The sequence below is a fragment of the Cnephaeus nilssonii genome (genome assembly GCF_951640355.1).
Source record: "Cnephaeus nilssonii genome assembly, chromosome: 5".
Classification (NCBI taxonomy): domain Eukaryota; kingdom Metazoa; phylum Chordata; class Mammalia; order Chiroptera; family Vespertilionidae; genus Cnephaeus; species Cnephaeus nilssonii.
Window position 1 is genome coordinate 34760320 of NC_137076.1, and position 25664 is coordinate 34785983.

Sequence of the window (25664 nt, forward strand, 5' to 3'; positions counted from 1 at the left end):
CAGAGGATCTTCAGCTAAAAGGAACTGAAGACTCCACCTTGTCTAAGGACCCCATAGTATTTATTAAACACAATTTGTCCCAAGGCAAGGTGGAAATATACACTTCAAAGTGTAAGGTATCAAAGGGTACAGAAGCATTGTCAGTTTGGGGAGTAGCCTACAGCTGTTCAGGTGTTTGGCCAACAGGAGGCAATAAAATTCCCTGAGCTGTCTGGCAGCAGACAATCCTATTCAGGTTTGGGGGAAGTGCTGTTTAGCAGTTTCCAACAGGTAAACTACATATGTGGCTCACCCTTGTTGAACCGCCCAAGTCCCATCAACCTTTTGATGGAACTCTTGTAATTATTACATGCTGGAATTGGTTCCCGGCAATCCCTGGTTCAGATCTTATAAAAAATCAAGTTCACACAAAGATGATAATACTAATCTAACAGTTAAGTCGCGCTTACTATGTGCCAAGCACTGTTCTAAGTGCATTATGTGTGTTAACTCATTTAATTCTCAAAGCAACCCACAAGGTTGTTATCAATGAGGAAACTTACAGATGAGGAAACTGAGGCACAAAGAGGCTAAGTGACTGAGCTAGGAAGCGGGAGAGCTGAGATTCCAAGCCAGCCTCGTTTCAGAGCCCATGTCCTTAGCCACTGAAACTCTACTGTCTTCTGTTGGCAAAGACTGTCTTTGCTTTCCCCCCAGGGGTTGTGTAGTTCAGAAGGAAATGTGAAATCCAGTTTACAGAAACTGTTATTTTTGGGCCTCGGGCTCTAGAATAAAAGATAAAACAAGGTCTAGGGTAACCTTAGCAGTGAAGAGAGAGTGGCATTTGAACTTTCACCTTCCTCTCCAGTTAGCATTTCCAGTCTTTCCACCTCCACCAGCACTCTGCCTTCTCAGCTGAGAGCAGGTGAATGGGAAGGAAGGGAGGTGGGCATTTAAGGAGCGGAACAGGGGAGTCCCTTTGTCCAGATGACATGGCTGGGGACACTTTCTGAGTGGCCATTTTTAATGATCATTTTTGTATGAGGGCCACATCTCTCTATATAAAAGTCTAAGCAACTGAATGATGAGTCGACCAGTAGTTATGATGTGCACTGACCACCAGGGGGCAGATGCTCAATGCAGGAGCTGTCCCCTGGTGGTCACTGGGCTCCCATAGTGGGAGCGCCGCTCAGCCAGAAGCCGGGCTCATGGCTGGTGAGTGCAGCTGTGGCAATGCGAGCCTCTCCTGCCTCTGCAGCAGGGCTACCGAGCGTAGTGGCAGGTGCAGTGGGGCCGGGATGAGCAGGAGCAGCGCCTGCCCCGGCTCAGGTTCCTCCTCAGCTGCCTGCTGCTTTGTGCACTGCTACATCCCTATGGGTATTGGGCCTAAACCGGCAGTCTAACATCCCTTGAGGGCTCCCGGATTGTGAGAGGGTGCAAGCCAGGTTGAGGGACCTCACCAGTGCACGAATCCATGCACTGGGCCTCTAGTGTACATATAAAGAGAGATATGTTTTTAGTGAATAAAATGATATATCTTTCATAATGGCTAAAGAGAGTCCTTTTAGAACTGTTTATGTCTTCCTTAGTTGGTTAACAACAATGTATTGAGTACTATGCTATGTCCCATATTGTGCTAGTATTGTAGATATGGTGAGCCAAAAGAGACACGAGCCCTGCCCTCTCTGAGCTTACAGTCTACTCATCCAAATAGTGACTAAGTATAAGGTGCAGCTCTGGTGAGTGTTGCAGACAAAGGCCTTTGGTTCCAAGAGAGCAGCATGGCCGAGGTGGGCAGAGCATGTGGGGCCTGTGTCAGAATTTTGACTTAGCCTCAGTGCAGTGGAAAGCCACACTGGGGAGGAGGTTGGGGACTTTGTGTCATATAACCAGAGTTATACTTTCTTTTCAAAGACAATGTGACTACACTGGGAAGAACAAATTAGAGAGGGTGTGTAGGGACACTTGGAGGAGTCCAACCCAAGAGGCCACAACAGTTGGGGCTGGAGTGGTTTTGGTGGTGGAGTGAAGAAGTAGAAGGATTCTAAAGATGTTTGGAAGGCAGAGTTAGCTAGAGTTGATGATAGATTAGATGTGGGTGGTAAGGGAGAGAGAACGGGTAGGAGGATAGTCGTCCTATGCCCAGAGGTTGGGATGCTGGAAGAAGGTCAAGTTTGGAGTGGATGGTCAGCTTGTGTTGGAGGTGCTTTTGAGCTGTCTCAGAGGAGATGTCAAACAGCTACACTTTTTATTGTGAATATGTACTGGGTTGTAAATAAGGCCTGATGGACTATCCTGGGAAATCAAGTATTGGGGAAAATTTTAAAAAATCTATAATTTGTTGATTTTTTAAAAAAAGCAAGTAAACATATTTTCATTTAGAAAATAAGAATCTAACAATGACCAAGGAAATTAATAAAGGTAAACATCTTGCATAATTTCCCTAGTTATTTTCATTTTTGCATGTTTCTTTGGCAGTTTTTTCCCATAAGCATTCACATTTTAATTAGTTGTCATTTTAATCTACATCCAGTGTGTAATAGGATTGTTTTCACTTACCATTATCCCAAATATTTTTCCTCATTCCTATATATCTCTCAAATGCTGTATTTAAAATATGTAGCATAGTATTTCATGCTTTTGATAAATCATGGATTATAAATTTCTAAGCAATTTCTCTATTTTGGATATTTAGTTGATTTTAAGATTTCATTATTAAAAGTAGTAATACTTCAATAAATATTGTTATACATATCATGTGCTTTTCGTAGGTGGCATTTTTCTTAGGTTGAATTCTTTTGAGTGGGATTAGCGGGTCAGAGCATTTGAATAGGTGTACAGCTCTTGATGTGTCTAAAGGAAGATGTTTAGAACCACGGACAAGGCTGTGGAGTGCTCACCATAGAACAGAGTTGTGACCTCCACATGGGGTGTCATCACATTCCTTTGGATTCAGTAACCAGTGGTCCTAACCATATGAGTGAGTGTGTGATAAAGTCCCATGCCACCTGACCTTTCACCTTGCATTTACTAATTGTGCCAATTAGTGCCTAGAGATCACTGTAGGGCTTGCTCTCTTGTTCACCTAGCCTGGCTCCGACTCCCCTCTCAGGTTTTCTCTTCTTAGGATAGTGCCACACATACTTAGGAACCAGTGGAAGCCCCTGAACTAGTAGTATCCCAAAGGGATCATCTAAACTGGACTGAACTTCTGAAGCCTTCAGGTTCTAAAAGACTGCAGTGGTGTTGCAAAGGGTGCTTAGGACCCCCATGGGTTTGGATGGGGTTCTCAAGACCTTCCATGACCCTGTCTATGCCTGTCAATCTGTCTTTCATTACCATGCTTCTCAGCATATCACCTCTAGCATGCCCTAGACTCTGTTCTGGCCCAGGGTGATGCCTTGGTTGCATCTACTCCTGGCTCTCACTGAAGTTGCTTCTACACCCTCTGCCTTTCCAAGTCCTGCCTCTCCTTTAAGATTCTACACAACTTGTGATTCCTTCAGGTCATTGGCTCTGATTTTCCAACCGACTGTCCCTGTGCTGTGAACTCTTACAGTACCTTTAGTCCTCATTCCAGGACTTAGCACATAAGTGTAAGCTTTCTGGTAAAATTTGCTTTTGAATTTTTTACCCTTCTGAAGGGCAGGAAAAAATGTCATACTCTCCCCCCAGACCTCTCAGAGTCTAGCTTTAGTGCTGAGTCCTTTGCCAGAGTTCAATAAATCTAACGTGACCCATTACATCAAAATATATGCGCTACGTGAGGCAATGTGAAAGCGTTCTAGCCATGGTTATGCATTTTTAATATAAATGCCCATATTCAAAAGTTGTTGAGGATATTAAAATACTCATAGATGGACCATATTCAGATATTCCCCATCTGGTTGCGGTTTGGTGTGATGGCAACAAATTAATGCTGGAAAACAATTACATGGTCACTTTTCTTTTCTTTTTTTAAAAATATTTTTTATTTATTTCAGAGAGGAAGGGAGAGGGAGAGAGAAAGAGAGATAAACACCAATGATAAGAAAGAATCACTAATCGGCCGCCTCCTGCATGCCCCACACTGGGGATCGAGCCTGCAACCTGGGCACGCGCCCTGACTGGGAATCGAACCGTGACCTCCTGGTTCATAGGTTGTAGCTCAACCACTGAGCCACGCCAGCTGGGTCACATGGTTACTTTTCATTCCAAAATCCTTGATATACACTGGGATGGGAAGGATGATTGGTGGAGGAGACCAGGATGCATGAAGAGTAGTAGCAAGCACTAGAGTATGTCTGGGCTCTAAGAAGGTGAGTGTCTTTGGCTCCTGGGAACAGTGCTTGAACTGTAGTGAAATGATATGTTCTTGAAAAGTTGGTCTTAATGTGACCCTGCTGTCTTTATGACTCACTTTACTGATTAGGTCTTCAGTGGAAGCCACCCAGGCCCCCTGGAAGCTGGAGCTTCCCTTGTTCTCCAGGGATGGCCTGGCACAGTGGGGACCCTCTGGCTAGGAGGCAGGAGCTCTCAGGCTGGGCTGGCACTGCCTCCACCTACTGCACAGTCCTGCCTAAGGCCAGGCCTTAGCACACTCATTTGCAAAGTGACATGTTCGCACAGCCCATCTCTGGGCTTTCCTGTAAAAGATCAAAACCACAATACTTGAAACTGTCATAAGAGGGTAAGCTTTGGTGTTATTTCTAAATAAAAATGAGAAGCAGGCTCTTTGACACATTTAATGACATGTGTTAGCATGTGTGTAGAACTTTACACTTAACTTGCATTTCTTTCTTTCTCTCTTTATTTTTTTTATAGCCAAACATCATGTCAATGGCAACAGAACAGTTGAACCTTTCCCAGAGGGAACACAGATGGCTGTATTTGGTAAGATATCAACTCTGAAAGAAAACCCAAATCGTGTGCAAAGACTAGTGCCAAATTTCTGAGTTTTAGCAAGTGTCCTCAGGGCTTCAAAATCTGGGCTCTTCTAGATATGTACAAATCATCGGAGCCAACCCCTCCTCCCCGCAAACTACTGAGTTTTTAGTATTACTGGGATCAGAAAAGCTTATTCTATATATTTTAATATGCTTTCCCCCCCTCACCTTGCAGACCAAATATCAAACTGTGTATTTGCTACTTCTTAAGTCCACACTGTGAATTAACCTGGTCATTTAGGGCTTGTGTTTTTCTTTGTGGGGAGGGTTTTTTTTTCTTCCACATTGATATATAATTTTGTTGAATTCTGGGTGGAATTCAAGTAGTTTTGAGTTATTTCACAAAACTCGGTCTAGTTGAATGACCTCTGTCTCCTCCATTATGAATTGAGCATATTCCTTAGGAGAAAACATCTGTCTTCTGTCTATACTAATCTATACTAATAAAAGGGACAACGATGATGATGATAATAATCATCTCATCATAAGCTTTATTCACAGATATTCCCAATTCTGTGGCCAAACAGTGCCCCTGGCCTGCCTGGTACTAGGACTGTCCTTCAGAAACGAAGTTTCCCCTATATCAGAACAGAGGGAAATGTGCTAAGACAGGTATTATTTTACATTTCCCAATATGACACGAAACCTAGTGTCTCAGGGTTGAACAATCTAAAAGACAAAAACAATCTGCAAAAGAACCCTTTGAACATTGATGTGACATTTGTGACCCCTGGTGACAGGCACTGTGCTGAGCCGACAACTTAGGTAAAATGGCCCCACCTGCACTTCATTCCTCAGAGAGAGTTACGAGTCAAATATCTGGCACACATTTTTAGAGTGTGCATTATGCTTAGTTCTTAAAAAATCAAATCCTTCATTTAAATGTCTGAGTATAATAATCCCTAACCACTGATATTTCAAAAGGTGACAGCCCATACGGTGCAAGATGTACAAATGCCTGGCCAGGATGAGCTCTCTGTCTCATAACTCTTCAACGGTAAATCACCACTGATTGCTAACTCTGATTCCAGCTCTGGGCTTAAGGAAACATTTTATCCTGAGTAGGCTAATATATATATGGGTTGTGTGAGGCTAATTTCCAGCTCAAAGAAACTTCAGTGCTAAAAGCAGTGATACAACAAAAGCCCTTGCAAGAAACTGCCATCTAGAGCAGGGCCAAAGGCTCATCCTGCAGCAGGCAGTCTCTGAGAAGCCCACTGTGACAGGACAAGGGGTGTGGTGTTAAAAGAGATGAATCATGTGCATAATTTATACAAGTACAGAATGTAAAATAGAATATTTTTTGACATCTAAGAATTTTTACATTATTAGAACTGCAGTTTGGCTCTTCCAGATGCTTAAATTAAGGTTCCTATTTTGGTCAAGAATATGATTGCATTTTATGTTAATGTTTTAAAACTGTTCTCACGTACATTACTTATCCACCTGTCCTGAAATGGAGTGAGGAAATGCTTGGTTTTGGGGGTGGGCTTCTCTCACTCTGGGTTGTTTATAGTTATACTCAATTGGTTAAATTAAGTATAGCATTTAGCTCTTTGTCCTATGTTCTAGCACCTTGCAAGGCTGGTAGGATTATGTAATTCCCTTCCCAGAAAGGTCAAATGACTTATCCCAGATCACTCAGCCAGTGAGACAGTGGAGCTAGAATTGTAGCCCTAGTCTGACTGACCCTGAAGTCCACACTCTTTGGACCATGTCCCCAGATTCTTGGCACAGGTTGAAGAAGCCGTGGGAGAGTCTGATAGATTCACAAGTGCCTTTCAGCTGGATCCATGCACAAAAGTGTGATTTCCAGCTAAGCCAATTTGGCAAATTGATTTGTGAATTTCTATGCATTCCCAGGGTGCTCTGAAGGGCTCTCGAGCCACAGCTTTTGCTTGTAGTGACATCTCCTACTATTTATCTTTCCTGTTGATTTTAGTAGCATGTATTATAGAGGAGAGTGTCTTACATATACTAGTACTTGACTGTGAGTTCACTGAAGCAGCAATAGCACTTTCTATTTGTCCAAATTCATCCTTCTCTCTTGGAGGTTTTAATATTTTATGCCAAAATTGCATCACTAATTTTATTATCTGTTGCTTAATCATTTGAATGTACCATGCTGTTGAAATAGGAGCTTTTAAATTTAATCCACTCTGAAAGTGGCCATTGAACTGCCAGTAGGCATTTATATTGGAGTGGCTACTGTAAGGAAGGGTAGAGTGAGGGACAGGGCATGCTCCATTGTGAAAAATACATGAATATGTTATTGTATCAAGTGACCAGAGGATATATACACGGTGTTCCGAAAAACTGCATACACATTAGGAATGATTATAAAGTCAGTGTTTATTAACATACAGTTCATTTTCAAAATTTAAAAGAATCTACAAAAATGAATAATTTTTTTTGTCCATTCCTATTTTCAAACTGATGACCATTCTGGTCCAGGCACTGCTGATAACGCAAAGCAATGGAATCACAAACATCAAGAATCATTTAGTTCAATTGATTGTACACCTTCAATTCATTAACCATACACCTTCAATTCATCAACTGTTGCTGGTTTTGTACCATAAATTTTATCTTTTATGTAATCCCATAAAAAAAGTCTAGTGGCACTTTAGGATAAAATTTATTTGTTCAAAGCATAGTCTGACTTCACCCATTATTTCAAATTAGTTAAACCTGAAAAGGAGTGAAAATAAAGAGAGTCATCAACTATTAAAGTGTGTATATATTTTGGGGGGATACCCTTTAGATTATTTCCTAGTTTCTGGCCTATAATCTTCACAGATTATTATTTTTATTATTATTAAGGCAGAAGGTGTGTGTGGTTTTTTAAAAATATATATTTTTATTGATTTCAGAGAGGAAGGGGGGGGAGAGAGAGAGAGAGAGAGAGAGAGAGAGAGAGAGAGAGAGAGAGAGAAACATCAATGAAGAGAGAGAATCATTGATCGGTTGCCTCTTGCATGCCCCATACTGGGCATCAAGCCCGCAAACCAGGCACGTGCCCCTGACCAGAATCGAACCTGGGACCCTTCAGTCTGCAGGCTGACGCTCTATCCACTGAGCAAAACTGGCCAGGGCCTTCACAGATTAATTTTAAAGTAAGATGTTCATCTTATCAGATTTTCTTTGTGGCCCATTGGTGAGTCCTTGTCTTGATTTTCTGTGACCACAGTTCTTTAGCTTTTGTGTTGCGCTCTCTCCTCTGCACTTTAGGACAATGATAATGAAGGTAATAGGCTCTGCTCTCCTATGGGTTTCTCCCTGTCTGTGTATGATGCTCTCTTTCAAGTCAGCGGGAGCCCTTTTTTTACAAGCTGGAGAAACAGAACCGAACATTTTGCAATTACTTAATGCCTTTGTTCCTGGTAGCTGAGAGGGCCCCATGGCTAACATCCCTTTAATCCTTCACCGGTCCTGTGAAGTTGGCTTTATTGTGCACCTTTAGAGACAGAGAAACTGAGTCACCCAAAGATGAAAGAAATCTGGTCAAGTAGAGGGAATGCTTTCTCAGGCACGGGGACATCCACATTACGTTTGCCAGCAGGCTCTTCCTGACTCAGAACCGTCTCTCGGCTCCCAATAGCTTATTGAAAGTGACAGCCCGTTGGCAGAGGCCATTCCGTCCACGCCGAAAGCACGTGCTACAGCCTCTCTGTGGTGGTGGTTCTTAAGCACGGAGCAGTGTTACATTTTATTAAAAATATTCCATGGTCAAGAAGATTTATCTTTTCAAAATAAAATAAGAGCTTATTGAGAAGAGTGCAGAAAAGTTGGGGTTGGGATTCCTGTCTTAATTTCTGAAGTTTTTAGTACAATTTAAAAAACTGAAATTACAATTTTTTAAAACTTTAAAGTATGGTACTTGACCATAAAATGTATCATCCAAAGCAGGATACTTTTGAGAGTGAAAAGGGTGTTGTTAAAAATGATCCTATATAATAAAGAGCTAATATGCTAAATAGATAGGACAGCAGAACTTTCCAGAATGACCTTCCAGAATGACCAGTGGGCGGGACCTTGGGGCTGTGGGACCGCGAGGCAGCCGGGCTGCGAGGGCCGAGCCCCTTGCACGAGTTTCCCTATAATGAGAATGTACATTATAAAATATTGTGCCGAGTAATAAATACACATTGATTAAAGTTGAAATTGAAAAGCAATAAAATAAGATATATAAATGGAGGTAAACAAGTGGAAAATTAAATGCAGTAGACTTACATTATATATAATATATATTATAGTATAACACCAGTAGTTATATTAACTTCCCAGATTTTACTCAATATATACTGTTATATTCTTTCTGAATGACTTGAAGTTACAAGTTAAGTTATATTTATAAAACCATAGCAATCAAAGAAGAGATGGGGAATTGATCTGATTATACTCTTGCAATTTTAACATTGTACTAATACTGTCCAGTGATGTAAGGTAATGAGCTCTCCGTCATTAGAAGTATTCAAATGAAAGAGGTCATTCCTAACCAATTGAGAAGTGGGGCTAAATAGCCTTTAAGATTCTTTCTTCTCAATAAATGAGAATTTACTTTGTTTCAGAATGTTAAACCTTTTTGAAAAACAATTACTACTTACTCTAAATTCTTTGATCCTACCATTTAGAAACACACATCTAGGCTGTTTGGTGAGAGGTATGATTCTGCCACGAGAGATCATCATGTTCAGGAATTGATACAAGGGACAACAGCAGAAGTGCCTCAGCGAATTCCTAGGGTTGTCATGGGCTTTTTGGATTCCAGGAGTCTGAGAGCAATAGCTCTGTGAACTCAAATCCCTGCAAAACCCATTTTCTCTGTCAGGTTCTCTTAGGGCTCTCCAAATAAGAGGGAGCCAAAGACAGCCAAGACATCATGAAAACGTGCTGATGATCTCGTTGCACATGTCTGTTTATAGCCAAGCTGCCAAGAATTTGCTAGCCTCTTCCTTGAATAGCTTTGTCAAGGACTGATCCCAGGGCAGGGGCCATGGCTGTCAGAGGCCCATACACGCAGCTCACTCTGGGACTCACCTTCCACCCCAAGGGAGAATGAGCTCAGTGACTGTAAGATGAACCAATCAAGACACCTCCCCTCCCCACTTGAATTGGAGGTGATTTTTGAAACAGCCACAGTTATTTTGTCTGCCAGCCAAGAAAACAGCATTGAAAGCAGCAGGCAATATGTCAGACTTCAAAGGAAAATATATTGGTGTCTCATTGGCTTGAATCCAACATTATGTTGGTAAATAATCAAATCCCAGTGTGGCATATTTCTCCCTGAACCTTGACTGAAAACTACTGAAGACCATTCTGTGGGCTGTGGAGTGGCAGTCACTCATTCTAGGGAAAAGCCAGAAAGAATGACTTTGAAATGTGTTTATAATTAACCAAACAATCTAAATTCACAAGGCTGTTAGAACAGCAGGCTGCTAACTGGTGCAAAGTTCTTAAGTGATGAGATACTTGGGGAAACAAAAATGGGCCTTCTTCCCATGGTAAGCTGACGCACCTTTAAGGGACAGTAATTGGTCATTTGGAGCCATGTTTTAAGATGCACTTTATCTTACTTTTTTTTTTTTTCATGTGTGTGGTGATCTCAATTTTTATTTTCTTTTTGAGTGCAGAGAGGTCAGATAATATGGGAAAGGAAAGAGGAAGAGACCTTTCCAAGCCTGTATTGAAAATCCCTTTTGATTTGTATGGCAGTCCACCTGATCCAAGAGAACACAGCTGGAGTCAGAGAGGGTGTCCCGGTGTGGGGAAGGGTGGAAATATATAGAGAGAATGGAAGCTGGAATGTGGGTGGGGATTTCTGTGCTTAGAGAATGGAGCTAAAACCATTGTAGAGAGGAATAAATCAAATGTTTGTTAAAGTAATACTTCACTTGCTTAGAGACCACGTATCCATCAGCCTCAGCATTGTGGAATGCATGTAAGACCCAGAAAATAAGTCCCCTCCCCAAGAAAAAAAGTGTGGAGAAGTTCTAAAGAATTCAGAATTCACGGAGGTCTTTGTAGTCAGATAAATCTTGCTGGGTGACTTCAGACAAGTTTGTGACTTCCTCTAAGCCCCATTCCTCATCTATAAAGCAAGGGGAAGAATAATTACCTCATAGGGTTGTTGTCAGAATGTCATGAGTCATCAAGGCATTTAGGATAGGGGTGACAGTGTGCTGTCAGATCTCAGACACTTCTGCTCACAGGACCAGCCGGGGAGGTACTCTTTGAGGAAGCCATCTGCTCTCCCCAGTTAGAGCTAGCTGTGATCAAGGCCCCAAGCGGCGACCCCAACATTGGTCCGTTCCATTTGATCCATAATCTCTCTGCATTAGACCTGATGATTCCTTTAACTCAGGGATTTTGAAGGATAACACACAGCATTAGTTGAGAACTGATCTAATACTGGCTGGGCATAGGCCAGCCCTTGTTAAACTTTCTGTTAGGCCCACTCTCATCACTGGCCTAAGTTAAATTAGACTGATGGCTTCCTTCTGAGTCAGTACAGAGCTCTCAGAAATACCAATATTTCTTGTTTGGCCTCAACTATAGAGCTGGTCAGTTTTAGCTATTTTTTTTCACTATTATCACTAGTATACAGTGACTATCCATTTGACCAACTTTTAAAAGTTTTGAAAATGAGAAAGATTTGTTTAATTTATTTTACAAGTACAGCAGCAATTTCTATAGAGAAAATATGCTCAAAAGGATGTGCAGGAGAAACAGCCATGTTTCTACTGCTCCTCTGTTAATTAACATTTTTAGAAGAGAAACATAGATATGGAAAACAACAAAAGCTAAAAAACTTAATTGTTATTCAATTTAACTCAATCAGCATGTTTAAGAAAAATACTGAGCTTGTGTTGCAGATAACATAAAAAAGAATATTCTCTCTCTTCCTTTCATTCTTCCCAACCACTTATTTTCGGCCTTGTTATAAAATGAAATAAAGGAAAATTAAAGTATATACAAGAGATGGCAAAGTAACACTTACTGGATTTAAGTAAATGTTAGACTTGAGAAAAATATGAGAAATGAAATATACGAAGAATGCATGCCACAATTCAATATAACTGATAGAAGTTGGCCACAAATTTGCCTCTATTTTCTGACAGATATGTAAAGATCAGTTAGTTGTATAGTTGGTTTCAGTTTTTAAAAATTGTGGTAAAATATACAAATATAAAATTTACTATCTACCTTTTTTTAAATGTACTATAGAATTAAGTACATTCACATTGTTGTGCAATCATCGCCACCACCCCCTTGAACTTTTTAATCTTTCCCAACTGAAATTCTGTATCCATTAAATACTAACTTTCCATTTTCCCTCCCCCTAGCCCTAAGCAACCACCATTCTCCTTTCATTCCTGTTTTAAGGCTAATATTTCACTGAATGTAGATATCACATTTTGTTTATCCATTCATCTGTCAATGGACACTTTGTTGCTTCAACCTTTGGCTATTGTGAATAATATTTCTATAAACGTGTGTACAAATATCTCTCCAAGACTTTTCTTTTTAAAAAAATATGTTTCTATTGATTTTAGAGAGAGAGTAAGGGAGATGGAGAGAAACATCTATTGGCTACCTCCTAAAAACCTCCTGTCGAGCCCACAACCTGGGCATGTGCCCTCATCAGGAATGGAACCGGAGACCTTTTGGTATATAGGATGATGCTCAACCAACTGAGTCACACTGGCCAGGGCCAAGACCCTGCTTTTAATTCTTTTGGCTATATACTTACAAGTGGAATCACTGGATCATATAGTAATTCTATGTTTCATTTTTTAGGAACTGCCATACCATTTTCCATAATGGCTGAACCATTTTACATTCCTATCAACAAAGCACAAGGGTTTCAATTTCTCTACGTTCTTGACAACATTTGTTATTTTGTTTGTTAATTACCATTCTGATGGTGTGAAGTGGTGATTGGCTTCAGTTTTAATGATACTGAAAATCTACATGCTTGGGGGAATCATAAGATTTCCTGATTCTAGAACCAGAAAGAAATTTCTTTTCAAGGATATTAATAAGGAGGACACTGTGTAATGTAAGGCAGTAAATGGTACAGCTATAATAACCTTGGAGTGAGCAGCATGAGGCGATTTGTGAGCTGTTGGTCACACTGCTCCTCTCTTTGGGTTCCTGATATCCACCAGGGGCAGTTTGGTTCACATGCCCTTATGGGTACCACAAGTCTTCTCTGGCAGGTAGGCTCTGGCTTAACCTAGAAGTTACTTGTCTTGTATCAAAAAGAGTCAGTGGACTAGTTATCTTTTAGGTAATGTTCTATCATTGTTATTTTTCTCACGATTTTAAAATATATTTATTTTTTAGTTCCTTATTATGAAAACTTTCAAACATAAAAACAGAGAGACTACTATAATGAAGCCTCACTCACTCAGCTTCAACAGTTATCACTTAGGGCTGAATATGTTTCATCTGTATTTCCACTCACTCTCCTTCACCCCAGGTTATTTGAAAGAAAATCTGAAATATAATATAATTTCAACCATGAACATTTTTGTATATATCTCCAAAGAGCAATTTTTAAGAAAACACACCACACTGGCATATTGTACTAAAAATAGTTCCTTGTTATCATTGAATATCCCATGAGTCCATATTTTCACTGTTGTCTCATAAATGTTTTTTTTTCAAACTATTTGCTTGAATCAGGATCCAAATAGAGTCCATACATTTCAACTGGTTGATATAAATATTCAGTCTCTTTTAATCTATAAGTTCATCTCTCTCTTTTCCCTTGCAATTTGTTTGAAAAATTAGATGATTTATTCTGCACTGTTTTCTTCAGTCGGAGATTGAATGGTCATGTTTTTCAGGCCCCTGTATTTTCTGCAAACTGGGAATTGGAAGCCTGATCAGAATCCATAGGTGTAAACCATTCAGGAGGCATTTAATAATCAGTTGTCTCTCTTTTGGTGAAGCCATTAATGATCATTGCTTAGATCTATTATTTTATTAGAGGCTGCAAGATGATAACATTTTAATTCTAGCATTTCCCTGTATTTATGAACTGGAATATTTCTATAAAAAGAAACTTCCATTTTATCAACTATTTAATATCTTGACATCTAGTTTGATTAGGAAAGCAGCTTCATTTCTCCCCATATTTACCATTTTGCTCCATGTGTCTGAGCATGGATTAAATGTATATTCATGACTCAGAAGCACACATAGGTATAGTTGCTTAAGTCAAAAGTGATTTAACAAGTGATGGAAACATCTTTATTTGGACTGAATGACCATTTTCACTTGTGCATTTAATGAAATTATTGATATTTGTAACCACTTGCTCAAAGGCTTGAAAATATAATCACAGTAGACAGATTTCCTCAACAGATTTGGGTAAAACAAAGAAGTGGCACATAGTCAGGTGGCAGAAAGTCATGTCTCCGGCAAAGCTGGATCTAAGGAGCAGCCTTATTCCCTTCCTGTTCTCGCCTCTGGTCTTGTGACCAGGGGACATGCTGCCATGTGGGTCTGGTCCTGAACCTCAGTGTCCCAGGATCAAAAAGCCAACTCTAGGAGGACCTGAGGGCTGGAGACCATCTTGCTTCTAGACATGGAATGCTTTCAAAATATTGAAATGATGGAAATGGATAAGCAGCCAAGAAATGACAAATCCTCCCTAGGAATGTTGCCTACCATGAAGACTAACAACTGGGCTGTTTCACCTGGGGTGTTTTTTCATGCTTTGGCTTCATATTGCGAATGAGTTAGAGGGTAGATGGAGACATATTTATTAGAGTGCATTGTCCATACTTTCTGCCCTCCAATTTTCACAGACTGAGTAGGTAAAAACTGTGTGCAGTTCTTACTGCCAAACATTTTGGGATTCAAGAAGGAGAGCTCTTTACTGACGTACTTATTTTTTAAAAATCTCATTTTATTATTATCATGTATATTTTTGATATGTTTGGAATGATGCTGTGTATAAATAAAGTAAACAAAATTAAAATAATTTTCAAGAATGAAATTTCTTAAGTCCAATACAATGTAGTTATTTTTTAGGGCAATCAAAATCCAGCAGTGTCAGTTCTGTTGTTTCTAGGGATAACTGGAGATGTTATCACTGAAAACCTAGGAAGGTGGTATTCAATTCAAGCAACATATTTGATCCACGCTGAGAAACAGTTGTTTAGCTCAGCATACCTTTAGCCAAAATAGTGTGAACGATGAAAGACTCTGTGAACTTTTCCTACATTCTATAGAATTTAGTGTCTGCAATATACCAGGAGCTATTGCACAAAACACTTTTTGTCTTCCTCTTTTGTCAACAATGCCCCAGGACTTAGACAAAGGATTATCATTGACCAAGACCAAGTATCTTCGTTGAGCCCAAAGACATTGGGATCAACAGTGATGCTTGCCAAATGGATGTCTTTCTGCTGTAGGCCTCACCATATATTCTTCCAAGTCTCAGCTGCAATTCCAAGACTCATAATAAAATAGAAAGAACTCATGGTAGTTCATCGTAGACCTTATCATGAACAAACCAAAAAAGATATTTTAAAAATACGCTTACTGTAAGACAAGTGAAAATATTCTCACATGACATTCCAGAATCAAGCTTTCTCAGGAATCAATGCTATTTCTTTTGTGGGAAAAAGAAAGACCACATTTCTGATCTCTCAAACTATGCAGTCCTTTGAATCTCAAATTTCTTTCCATGTGATGACCCTTTTCTGCTTTCTTAATTTTCATAATATTGTCATTTGTCAGGTCAAGAGAAAATACCTCCAGTGGCAGCCTGCATCCATCTTGCTTAATACACCCATGTATTCATTTAGTACTTGGAAGAACTTATTGTCACCCTCTGTCCATCAGGCTTTTTCTTCCTTGGTGTATGACCTTGGCCCAGATGGTACTGACATTTGCATTGGGAAGAGTTTGTATTCACCTCACAGGGAACATTAATGGGAGAGAGTTTGGGGAAGGTCATCTGGGAAAATTTTAGGAATATGTTAACTAGGAACTTAGAGAAGGACCTACCCAAGGAACCAATGAACTGAACTGCCATGAAGGCATGGGAACTGCTTATGAACATTCCTTTGTTTAGGCTGAAAATTTGTGATTGGTCAGTATGTCCTTTGGCCAGGCCTTACCCAAACAGCTTTATAGTAATGTGCAAAAGGGTGACCAGAAGATGGAAAAGGCCTCGTCGGCATGGATTCAGCATCTGCCCTTGCTTTTCCATCTGTAAAATAATTAGAGCTGGATTCCCAAGCATATAGCCTGTGTTTTAATCCTGATACCAGTACATAGGTCTTCAGTGACACATAAACAGCTGGGCAAGTGCACCAGCTGAATGACAAAGAGCTTTTCAATTGCTGTTAATGCATTGGTAACGGGACTAACAATTTTGTCCCTGTTTTTTCTTTTCCATGTAGGACTTTTTAAATCTACCTAGCAAGGAAATGTCTGTAAAAATACCACCACCAGCAACAACCTTTATATTTGTGAAGTAATTTTCACATTATAAAGTATTTTCATATATATATATATATATATATATATATATATATATATATATATAATTTTATTTGTTTTTGTATTTAACTCTGAGGTAAGAAAACAGAGGCTCAGAGAGATTAAATGACTTTAGGGTCAAGCTACTAATTAATGGTAGAACTGGGTCTAGCATTCAGATAATGTATTCAAGTATTAATCAAATTGTTCATTTATTGCAGCAGGAGACAAATAGAAACCCTTCTACCCCTCAAAGAATTTACACTCTAGTTGGGTAGGACAGTAAATAAGATAACTATCTAAAGTATATAGTATGGGATTTTACAGTGTGATAAGTGCTGTGGATTAAAATGGGGAGGATAGTAGGAAATGCTAGGTTGAGGTTGGTGGTTATAATTTAAAATAAAGTAGTCAAGGAAGGTGTCAATGAAATGGTGATATTTAACCCAAGACCTAAAGGAAGTTGTCATGCAGAGATCTGTAGATAAAGCCTTCTAGGCAGAAGGAATATTTAAGTGCAAAGGCCCTGAGGCAGGAATGGGCTGGGCATGAGGTCTGTGTGTTGGGGTGTAATAAGCAAAGGGGGGTGGGTGGGGAGGAGGGAATAGTAACAGAGGTCAGACATTAAGAGGAAGTTAAATTATGAAGTAATTGTGTTAACTGTGGTATGTACACTGTGGAAAGCTTTTAGAGGATTTTGGGCAGAGGAGTGACATGACATGACTTTTTTGAAAGAACCACTTTTGGCTGCTATATTGAAGATAATATGTTTAGGATGATGAGTAAAGTAGCAGGGGTACCATTTAGGAGGCTATTGCTTCCTAGTCCAGTACTTTTGACTTGAATACACACTGCCTTTAATTAATAATAATAATAATAATAATAATAATAATAATAATAAATCTTCACACCTTTTTGTGTCTCAAATGCTAAATCTTCATAGTTTGAGCAATTCAGGGATTAGGGGTGCTGGCACCCTCTGCATTAAAAAATCTGTGTATAAATTTTGACCCCCAAATTTAACCACTAACAGCCTACTGTTGATCAGGAGCCTTACTGATACCATAAATTGTCGATTAGTACATATTTTCTATGTTGTATGATTATATACTGCATTCTTCCATAAATTAAGCTAGAGAAAATAAAATATTAGGAAAATCATAAGTAAGATAAAATATATTTATAGTACTACACATTTGTTGGTTTGTTTGTTAATCCTCACCTGAGGATATTTTCCCATTGATTTTCAGGGAGAGTGGAAGAGAGAGGGAAAGACAGAGAGAAACATCAATGTGAGAGAAACACATTGATTGGTTGCCTCTTGCAGGAGCTGCAACCAGGGCCTGGGCCCAGGAGGAGCCTGCAACCAAGGTATGTGTCCTTGACTGGAATCAAACCTGGGACCCTTAGGTCCGCACGCAGATGCTCTATCCACTGAACCAAAATGGCTAGGGCAATACTGTACATGTTTATTGAAAAAATCTGCATATAAGTGGACTCATGCAATTCAAACCTGTGCTGTTCACGGGTCAACTGTATTTTTTATCCCTGTGTATTAAGAATTTAAATGGCCCTTTGAAATAACACATTAGCTAAAACAGATACATATACTTTGTGGAGAGTATTTAGCTATTATTATTGCTTTACTTACAGATCAATACTGCTTGCATTTTTAGATGGAATTAAATCACTCAGAATCATGTTGAATGTGTGCATTGATTCCATTCAAAGTGAGTTGTTCCACAATGCATTGAATGGTTTAGAAGCATTTCAGATTGTATTTCTGGTGTACATAAAATGTGGAATGGAGCACAGGTCAAAGAAATGTAGTGATGAGATTTAAAACACAAAATCAATGCTTAAAATAAGACTAAAATTTGTCAGTGAAGTAAATCAACATTTGCATTAATCCCTTAACTCTCCTAGCTCCAAAAACTCTTGGGATGGAATGTCCGACATTTGTTATCAGCCAAATTTGGGTTTAAATCCTAACTCAGTTGATTTATTAAAAAAAAACACACACACACACAACTTTTCAGAGAGAGAGGGAGGGAGGGAGATAGAGAAACATTGATGTCAGAGAAACATCAATCAGTTGCCTCCTGTACACTCCCCGATCGGAGATCAAACCCACAACCTCGGTTTGTGCCCCAATGGGGAACCAAACCTACAACCTTTTAATGTATGGAACAAAGCTCCAATTAATTGAGCTGTCTGGCCAGGGCTCAGATGATTTCTGAACTTGCACAAGTTTCTGAACCACTAGCTGAGGATAATTTTATCTCTTGACAAAATATTTTTTAAAAATTCAGTTGTCTGCAGGGACTGGAGAACAACCAAATGTTGGTCTTTGGGCAGAATCTAGGAAAAACATAGTTCTTGAAATAAGGAAAACAAACTTGGTAAGCACCACATTTGACCAGGTTTTTCTTTGAGGTCAGTTCCCAGTTCCTTATAAAAAAAGAGAAAGCAAGTAGAAAATGGCTATCATACTAGGCTGAAGAGACAGAGGTCGAATCTAGGAGCTGCTAGAGTAGCTAGAAATCAATGGGAAACATTCTGGAAGGAAGGAGCAATAGAGGGGGGAATCCCAACATCTTTGCACAAATTTCCCTCAAATCTGTGTTTTACTTTGTCCATATACAATGTGAGACTCAAAGGAAACCTGGAGGAAGCAATTGATAAAATGCTGAGATTTCAGCACCTGCTTAGTTCTTGCAAAGAGCTGGAGTTCAAGTCCTGCTAAGTTAGAAATACATAAAATTTTATGTTTTTTTCCCGAAACTCCTAAGTGTAAAACCAGGATAAAGGGTTATATCATAGGGCTAAGGGGAAAAAGCAAAATAAGCCCATTCTTATAAAATGTAAAACTAAGCTTCCATAGGATCAAGACGACCCACCAGTAATTTAATTGCTTAACAGAACAAAATTCAACATTCTCTGGAAATAAGATGACAAAATCTAGCACATATCATCCACAGTGTTTAGTATGCAATAGAAATGATTGGACATGTGAAGAAACAAGAAAAAGTAAAAGAGAAAAACTAATAGAAGCAGGATCAGAGATGAGTCAAATGTTGAAATTAGCAGACAAGGACTTAAAACAGATACATTAAAGAATTTACAGGACAAGGTAGACAGAATGGGTTAACAGGGAAACATTAACAAAGAAATGTAAACTATAAAAATGAATGAAATGGATTTCTAGGACTAAAAACTATAGCACCAAAATAAAACAATTATTTTTGGATAGACTTAACAGGACATTGGATATTGCATAAAAAGGGATTGGTGAACTTGGAGACAAGTCAGTAGAAATTATTCAAATTGAGGGTGGGAGCAAAAAAATATTTTTTAGAAAAATGAACCAAGCCTTGGTGATTATGAGATAATGTCAGTTGGTTTAATGTATGTATAATTGGAGTGTCAGAAGGAGCCCAGAGAGATACTGGGAGATATATATGTATCTATATATCTATATCTATATCTATCCTACATAATAAAATGGTAATATGTAAATTACCATCACTCCGCTACGCCCACGATTGGGCCAGCAGGAGGCGCAGGGGGCGGGACTCAGGGTGGCCGGGGTAGCTGATTGGGCCAGAAGGACGCTGAGCTCGCGGCGCCTCTGGCGCCGCGAGCTCAGCGTCTGTACCATGGCTGCCGGAGGCTTTCGGAAGGCCTGGGGTGCCTGCGGACAGCCAGCCGGACAGGTCCCCCGCGATCAAAGGCCAAAGCGGGGGACCTGGCCGCCTGTCTGCTCCGGCGCAAGGCCTTTCGAAAGCCTCCGCAGCGCCGGAGGCTTTCGGAAGGCCTGGGGCACCGGCGGACAGCCAGCCGGACAGGTCCCCCGCGATCAAAGGCCAAAGCGGGGGACCTGGCCGCCTGTCTGCTCCGGCGCAAGGCCTTTCGAAAGCCTCCGCAGCGCCGGAGGCTTTCGGAAGGCCTGGGGCGCCGGCGGACAGCCAGCCGGACAGGTCCCCCGCGATCAAAGGCCAAAGCGGGGGACCTGGCCGCCTGTCTGCTCCGGCGCAAGGCCTTTCGAAAGCCTCCGCAGCGCCGGAGGCTTTCGGAAGGCCTGGGGCGCCGGCGGACAGCCAGCCGGACAGGTCCCCCGCGATCAAAGGCCAAAGCGGGGGACCTGGCCGCCTGTCTGCTCCGGCGCAAGGCCTTTCGAAAGCCTCCGCAGCGCCGGAGGCTTTCGGAAGGCCTGGGGCACCGGCGGACAGCCAGCCGGACAGGTCCCCCGCGATCAAAGGCCAAAGCGGGGGACCTGGCCGCCTGTCTGCTCCGGCGCAAGGCCTTTCGAAAGCCTCCGCAGCGCCGGAGGCTTTCGGAAGGCCTGGGGCACCGGCGGACAGCCAGCCGGACAGGTCCCCCGCGATCAAAGGCCAAAGCGGGGGACCTGGCCGCCTGTCTGCTCCGGCGCAAGGCCTTTCGAAAGCCTCCGCAGCGCCGGAGGCTTTCGGAAGGCCTGGGGCACCAGCGGACAGCCAGCCGGACAGGTCCCCCGCGATCAAAGGCCAAAGCGGGGGACCTGGCCGCCTGTCTGCTCCGGCGCAAGGCCTTTCGAAAGCCTCCGCAGCGCCGGAGGCTTTCGGAAGGCCTGGGGCACCAGCGGACAGCCCGCTGGTGCACCAGGTGCATGATTAAATCATGCACTGGGCCTCTAGTATCTCCATAAATTTGATGAAATATTATTGGAGATAGTCAAGATGAATGCCAAATCTGGAGGGTCAAAGGCAAGGATCAATTTAGGAGCAAAGAGTTTGGAGTGAGGATAGAGATGAAATAAAAATAGATGACTCTAAAACAGGAAAGGTCTATCTCACTTAGTGACCACCCCTGTTCTCACTTTCATACTTCAACTCCTTTTAGAACATGTTGTTCCTCCTCTTCTGGTTCCACAGTGGCATTGTGTTGAGATGAACTCAGATCTGGGTTCAAACCTTAGCTCTGCCTCTCACTAGCAAATCATTGCAGTCTGGATCATCATTTGTTAAATAGAAATAATGGTAACTTTCTTATAAGGCAGATCTCTATGGGATAGACTATAGGGTGGTGCTGGCTACATCATAGCTAGATCTTCAACAGATGGTAGTTTCCTTCTTCTGCTGAGCCTATCCCTGTGGTAGTCATCTGACATCACTACCCACACAGTTTATCAGGTTAAGGAAATTATACTTTCTTTTAAGAAAGACAAGGACCAAATAAATGATAGGATCGTGGTTGAATTTCAGAAAAGGTCACTCAAACTTCAGTGTGAAGAATGAATTTGAAGGATGTGAGTTAATTTTTGCAAAAACAAAACAACAACAACCAACAGATTGGAGGCTATTGGAGGCTACTGCACATGCCTTCTTACTATGCTCTTCCCAAACACCTGTATTATCTCCTTTTCTTTCACAAGAAACTCTGCTTTGCCCATTTAAGCCATATCCTCAGTCATTACCAGCAAACGTAAAAATAAAATCTGGTTCCTATTTCCTCAAGGGCAGAGGTGCTCTGTCTTCAAAGGGTGAGCTGGTGGTGGCTTGGACCATGGTGGTGGCAGTCGGCATGCAGTCCCTCTGTCAATCTGAGAGCCCTTCTGCCAGCCTATTGTTGTTTTTCTATCTTTCACTAACAGCCTCTCAGCTATACTGTTCCTTCCTGATGAAGTAAAATGATCCAGGCTGACACTAGCCTCCCTCTAATGTTTTTCTGCTTCTCAAGAAAAATAAGAAGAAGGTCATATTGTAGCTGCAGATTGTTTGGGGGACCATTCAGGAAGTTTTCTTCATCTGGAACCTCTTTTCTACCCCAATCTGTCCTACAGGATGGAGCTGGAATTGAAAGCATTCTACTGTGTTAATCAACACCCACTGGCAAATATCACGGTCATTTATTCATTGAAGTTCCATAAATCTCCTACCCACTCTTCAAAGGAAAATAAAATTGCAAGTACTTTAGAGAGGCAGGGGCCATGAACAGATACATCTGGGAAGTAGAAAAATGCTGAAGGACACCTCTTAGGAAAAATGAATGCTATTTCTTTCCTAGAGCTTTCTTTTCTTTGCCCTAGGCCAGTGATGGCGAACCTATGATACGCGTGTCAGCACTGACACGCGTAGCCATTTCTGATGACACGCGGCCGCTGAGGTGGCTGCATGCCGAGGATGAAACATTTGCGAAATAATGTTTTTTCCTCAAAGTGACACACTACCCAAGTTATGCTCAGTTTTTTGGCGAAGTTTGACACACCAAGCTCAAAAGGTTGCCCATCACTGGTCTAGGCAAACTGTTAACGTATATATCAGGCCCTGATAAAATCCCATAGCACATTCTTACCCTGCCTCATCTCCAGCCTCATGCTCGCATCCTCAGGAGGAGTATGCTCCTCTTGAATTGAGGGGCTGCTGTCTATTTCATCAAGTGTTATCCTCAGTCCACTTAGCAACCAGATTCTTCCAGCAGCTGAGAGAACGGTGCTGCTTCTGTTGAGCTCATTTTGCAATGCCTGGGCTTCCACAGTGCCGGCATGTCCATCCAAAGGCCCTCCTGTCCAGGGAATCTACTGCCTTACCAGTCCAAAACTGGGACCAGTTGTGGCCCCACTGCCCTTGAAGGGACGCAGACACATTGGTGCACCTTCTGAGGAGCACATAGTGAGTGGATTCAAAAACATGTCTTCATGAGGAGCAGATGGAGGAACTCGTATTCAGCTCAGACAACAGGAGGTCCATGGAGTTACCAAGGCTGTCCTCAAATGGTCAAAGTGTTGACAGGTTGTCACCAGGAAGAGGAGCTAAATTTGTTCTTCATGATCTCAATGGAGATGATCAGAGCCAAGGAGGGAACATTCCAGGGTTTCAGCTCCATGCAGGGATGAGCTTTTTAATTGTCATTAGACCTGCAGAGTTGGACAGGACTGTTTCAAGAGGTTGAAGGCAATTCAAGTTTTGGACAACGTTTTGCTGTGATATGAGAGATTTTTAAATATTAGCAGGGCATTTAAGCTAGATTAGAGGTAAGGTTCCTTCTAACCCTGGACTGGTTCTTGAGCCCTCTTGGTGAACAAAGACATGTACTCTTCAGAGACTATTCCCAGGGTAAAGGATGAAATACAGCGATGTGTATAAAGACCTGGAACCACATTAATCACAGTACAAAGGCACAGTGGAGCGTAACTGTGTCTATGGGCACGTTTTAAATTAGGGAAGAGACTGCAAAGAATAATTAATCAAATTAAAGCAGCATTAACAGTTAATGTGGACAGAAGGCAATTAATTGTTATCAAATACTGAAAACATCAATCAGACTCTAATTGCTATATGGTTACTTTTTAGCAGAAGATATTTGAAAATTTTGCAGTTTTCAAGTAAGAGTAGTGATAAGGAAAGTTGTTGTCTTGAATTATTTAACATGATGTACGTTTGCCAGAAAGTAAAGCTAGCAAAGAAAATATGCTGAGACCTCATTTCTGCCACCTGTATTCACCCTCTTTAGGAGAGTCCTAGTATTTTAGAGCTGAAACTATCAGCAAATTTCCATTCTCCTGCCCCCTTCTCTGCTGCACAGCTTGGCGGCAGTGATTTGCACAGGCCATACACTGCCGGGGTCTGTGAATGTGTGTCTGTGACCAGGGCCTGGCTACCTCTAGTCTCAGGTTTACTGAGTTGTGTTTCTAGAATTTAACCCAGGATATTCCCCATCTCTGCAGGTCCCCCTTCTGATAAAGGGTTCACACTTATCAAATTGTGACTGGAATTTGAATTCTGGTTTTTCTCCCTGATCAGAGCTATGACCTGGACCAGATGTGACATCACCCCCTTTAAGGAGGACAGGGAGTCATGGAGAGGAGTGCCTTGGAAGTGTGCTGTGAATAGTGGACTGTGTCTTTGCTGTTGACTCTCTATATACTTTATGTCTAGTAAAATCCATAACAGAACATGTAATTCCAGCAGAGTGCTCCATAAAATGCTGTTTGCATGAGATCCTCACGAACTGCCTTTTACTTAGCAGGTGCCACTGAATTCTCTGTGATGAATAATGTGCTACCATGGAATTATCCTTCACACCCTGTATCTAAAATAGGGCACCTCTTAATTCAGCTCGCTTACAAGTCTCCACAGCTTTCCACCAAGACTAGATTCTGAGGTTGTTTCTAGGGAGGCAGCATGGCATAGTGGAAAGAACATCGGCTTTGAATCCCAGGCATGTCTGGGTGGGAATCCTGGGTCTGCCTCAGTTCTGTGTCTTTGGGCAAGTGATCTAACCCTTGAATTTCCATTTTCTCATCCTTAAAATGGGGCTAAGACTGTCTTTCTTGTAGGGTAGTTGGGGAATTCTGTGTATACAGAGTTATTAGTATGATATGTGGCTCCCTTTTCTTCTTATCACATAAGGAAAAGGATCCCAGGTTATGTACCATTTGGCAGAAAAATTTTATTTGCTCACTGGTTATAGTTCAAGTTGAGAAGAGGAAAATAGATTTCATTTCTCTTTATATTTCCCTCCAGAGAGCCCTCGGATCATTCAATGATCAAGCTGGATGTTAGAAATAATTTGGTTCTACTCATTTTTCAGAGGCTAGTGAGTGACCCAGAGACACATAGCTCCCAGTGTCCCTGGTAGAGGCTGTATTCTTTGTTGGTTTGGGGTGACAAAGACCTGACTGGTGACACTGGGCAGGAAGGAGATAGTGAGAAGGCAGAGTTGTGAAGAGATGATAAGCTTTAAAAAAAGTGATGGGTTCAGAAGTAGCTGTTAGAGTAGGGACACCTGATTTGAATGGTATCCAGTGACTCACATGCTGAGAAAATGGACAAACTAGCTCAGAGAAATTCTAGAGGCAGAATCCAGGCAGGCTGCTTACGAAACCACAATCTGTTTGTTTCACTTGAGGACTGAGGGGTGGCTCTGGGCTCTCCCACAGGAGGATGTGGCATCTCAGAGAGCAAGGCTGACAGGAGGAGCAGCTCGGACCTTGGGTGGACCGACAGGGAGTTTTGAGTGTGTGCACATGTGTGCTGGGAGGGAGAAGGTGGTGCAAGCAGGGAAAATGAGAGAAGAGAATGGAAACAAACTCTTACTGGTACTTACTGTATGCTTGACACATTTATGTTATCCATGAAATTCTTTCAATGACTCTGTGATGAGTATTATTTCTATTCCTAGTTTATAGATGAGGAAACAAAGGCTTAAAGAATATAAGTTGCTTCCCTGAGACCACATAGATTTCAGAGATATAGACCTGGTATAAGTATACAA

At 41.3% G+C, this 25664-nt stretch overlaps 1 protein-coding gene across 2 annotated transcripts in view; it reads left to right on the plus strand.

Annotated features, from left to right (window-relative positions):
* Positions 1 to 25664, plus strand: part of MSRA (methionine sulfoxide reductase A) — a 372548-nt gene that overhangs the window by 139640 nt on the left and 207244 nt on the right. The window contains exon 2 of one of the 2 annotated variants that reach the window (XM_079773103.1): positions 4783 to 4851. The exons of the other annotated variant lie outside the window; for it this stretch is intronic. Coding sequence (XP_079629229.1) covers positions 4783 to 4851 — 69 coding nt within the window. The remainder of the gene's footprint in view (positions 1 to 4782; positions 4852 to 25664) is intronic. 2 annotated transcript variants of the gene reach the window in all.